This window comes from Cyberlindnera jadinii (assembly GCF_001661405.1).
Source record: "Cyberlindnera jadinii NRRL Y-1542 unplaced genomic scaffold CYBJAscaffold_4, whole genome shotgun sequence".
NCBI lineage: Eukaryota > Fungi > Ascomycota > Saccharomycetes > Phaffomycetales > Wickerhamomycetaceae > Williopsis > Williopsis jadinii.
In genome coordinates this window covers 123247-126525 of record NW_017963655.1, presented here as the reverse complement: position 1 = coordinate 126525, position 3279 = coordinate 123247, and the positions used below count along the sequence as shown (strand labels likewise).

The 3279-nt window shown below is 49.2% G+C and overlaps 2 protein-coding genes across 2 annotated transcripts; both read left to right on the top strand.

Annotated features, from left to right (window-relative positions):
• Positions 1-166: 166 nt before the first annotated feature.
• On the top strand, positions 167-2709 carry TKL1 (transketolase TKL1). Its single transcript, XM_020213308.1, has one exon. It carries the CDS (start codon positions 493-495, stop codon positions 2536-2538), a length of 2046 nt encoding a protein of 681 aa, XP_020071207.1. The 5' UTR covers positions 167-492; the 3' UTR covers positions 2539-2709.
• Positions 2710-2798: 89 nt separating this feature from the next.
• LTP1 (tyrosine protein phosphatase LTP1) lies at positions 2799-3272 on the top strand (the record flags this gene model as incomplete). Its single annotated transcript, XM_020212604.1, has 1 exon — positions 2799-3272. A coding segment is annotated over one exon (474 nt), but the record flags the coding sequence as incomplete, so codon positions are not given.
• Positions 3273-3279: the final 7 nt, after the last annotated feature.

Sequence of the window (3279 nt, the reverse complement as noted above, 5' to 3'; positions counted from 1 at the left end):
TGAGCTGTAACCGCCTAACGTTACACCCACAGCCACAGGCCAAAAACCTCAGCACCATCCACACCGCCAAAACACACCCAAAACCACAGCAACGAAAACAACACCCGCAACATTCATCTCCTCTCGTCTCAATTGACATCGTCACTTGCCAGCGAGAGCCCTCCGTGGGCGCTTCCCGCCCACCTCGGTCTCTCCAGCCCACCTCGGTCTCTCCAGCCAAATCTCCCCGGTTAACTCCCATCCATTTTTCGTTCCCCGGCGGACGCCTCTCCGGTTACGGATGTTATTTTTTTTGTTTTAGGCAGAGAAGCTCATCTCGTTTTGTTTTTCGTTGTTTTTGTGTAACGAAATTGCCCAGTGTGGATTTTTCCGTTATAAAGGGCTGGAAAAATTTCTTTGGCGATTTTGACCCTTTCCTTGTTACCAATTGCTGCAAGCAATAAAGCGAATTAACACCTCCGTCTTTATCTCTCAGTTCCTCCTCTACACACGATGTCTGATATCGAAGAACGTGCTATCAGCACCATCAAGCTCCTCTCCGTTGACCAGGTTGCTAAGGCCAACTCTGGCCACCCAGGTGCACCATTGGGCCTTGCTACCGTTGCTCATGCTATCTGGAAGCAGATGAGATTCAACCCTAAGAACCCGGACTGGATCAACAGAGATAGATTTGTCCTGTCCAACGGTCACGCCGTTGCACTGTTGTACTCGCTGTTGCACCTGTTTGGCTACCCGCTGACCATTGACGACTTGAAGAACTTCAGACAGCTGGGCTCAAAGACCCCAGGTCACCCAGAGGCTGAGACCCCAGGTATCGAGGTCACCACTGGTCCGCTCGGCCAAGGTATCTCCAACGCTGTTGGTTTGGCCATTGCTCAGAAGCAATTTGCCGCCAGATACAACAAGCCAGACTTCACCTTGTCTGACAACTACACCTATGTGATTTTGGGTGATGGTTGTTTGCAAGAGGGTGTTGCCTCTGAGGCGTGCTCTCTTGCTGGTCACTTGCAATTGAACAACTTGATTGCCTTCTACGATGACAACCACATCACCATCGATGGTAACACCAACGTGTCCTTCACAGAGGATGTCAACAAGAGATTCGAGGCTTATGGCTGGGAGGTTCAGTGGATTAAGGATGGTAACAACGACTTGAACGCCATCAACAAGGCCTTGGAACAAGCCAAGAAGTCCAACAAGCCAACTCTGATCAGATTGACCACCATCATCGGTTACGGTTCCTTGCAGCAAGGTAGTCACTCCGTCCACGGATCCCCATTGAAGGCAGATGACATCAAGCAATTGAAGGAGAAGCTTGGTTTCAACCCTGAGGAGAACTTTGTCGTCCCACAAGAGGTTTACGACTACTACAACAAGGAGACCATCCAACCAGGTCAGAAGCTCGAGGAGGAGTGGAACGCTTTGTTCAAGTCTTACTCTGAAAAGTACCCAGAACAAGCTAAGGAGATCACAAGAAGACTTAGCGGTGAATTGCCATCAGGCTGGGAGGAGAAATTGCCTTCCTACACCAAGGATGACAAGGCTCTTGCTACTAGAAAGCTCTCTGAGATGCTCTTGGACTCCATCTTTGACTACATTCCAGAGCTCATTGGTGGTTCTGCTGATTTGACCGGTTCCAACTTGACCCGTTCCAAGGAGGCCACCGACTTCCAACCAGATGATGCTCCAGCTGAAGGTAACTACGCTGGTCGTTACATCCGTTACGGTGTCCGTGAACACGGTATGGGTGCTATCATGAACGGTATCTCTGCCTTTGGTGCTAACTACAAGGCCTATGGTGGTACTTTCCTCAACTTTGTCTCATATGCTGCTGGTGCTGTTAGACTCTCTGCCCTCTCTGGTCATCCAGTTGTTTGGGTTGCCACACACGACTCTATCGGTCTTGGTGAAGATGGTCCAACTCATCAACCTATTGAGACCTTGGCCCACTTCAGAGCCACTCCAAACTTGAAGGTTTGGAGACCAGCTGACGGTAACGAGGTTTCTGCTGCTTACAAGGTTGCCCTTGGCTCCAAGCACACTCCATCTATCATTGCCTTGTCCAGACAAAACTTGCCACAATTGGAAGGTTCCTCCGTCGCCAAGGCCGAGAAGGGTGGTTACGTCGTCAAGGAGGCTGCTGATGCCCAAGTGATCCTTGTTGCTACCGGTTCTGAGGTTTCCCTCGCCATCGAGGGTGCTGAGGCTCTTGCTGCCAAGGGTGTCTCTGCCCGTGTCGTTTCTCTTCCAGACCAGCACACATTCGACCAGCAATCCAAGGAATACAGACTCTCTGTCCTTCCAGATGGTATCCCAATCGTCTCCATCGAAGTGTTGACCACCACCGGTTGGGCTAAGTACTCCCACGAGCAATTCGGTATCGACAGATTCGGTGCTTCTGGTAAGGCTTCTGACGTGTACAAGTTCTTCGAGTTCACTGCTGATGGTGTCGCTGACAGAGCTTTGAAGACCATCGAGTTCTACAAGGGCTCTAAGATCGTCTCTCCATTGAACAAGGCCTTCTACTCTGTTGTTTAGACGGAGCCTGCTCTTAAAACTAAACACACGTTCTATGATTTAATACATTTAGTTGGAAACCTCATCTGTAGTAGCTGCGTTTAGTTGTCACGGCAACACGTTTACTCTTTTCAGACGAAACCACGGCTCTTCACCTGGAATTGGTGTCTGGATGTTTCCAGTGCTGATTTCACAGTTGTGGACTTTGTTAGCAAAACGTGTGCTTTGTAGAGGCCAGTTAAGCCGGTATAGATAGCCGTCAACGTAGGCGTAAGAGCACAATGTCGGATGGAAAGATATCGGTGGCCTTTGTATGCCTTGGAAACATCTGTCGTTCGCCAATGGCTGAAGCAGTTTTCAAACATAAGGTGAGTGAATTTGGGCTGGGAGATCACTTTGTAAAGATCGACTCCTTTGGTACAGCTGGTTACCACGTTGGTGAAACTCCAGACTCCAGAAGCTCCTCTACTTGTAAGAAGCATGGCGTTCCAGTGAACCATAGAGCTCAGAAGCTATCGGCTCAACATTTCCACGAGTTTGACTTCCTCATTGGCATGGATGAGAGCAACCTGTACAACATTGAAAGAATTCAGCCACGCGGAAGTAAGGCCAAAGTCAAACTGTTTGGTGATTACAACACCGACGGTAAGTTTAACAAGATAGTCGATGACCCATACTACGGTGGCACTGATGGATTCGAGTACAACTTTAAGCAAGTGTCATATTTTGCTGAGGAGTTTTTGAAACAAGAACTTGGCTGGA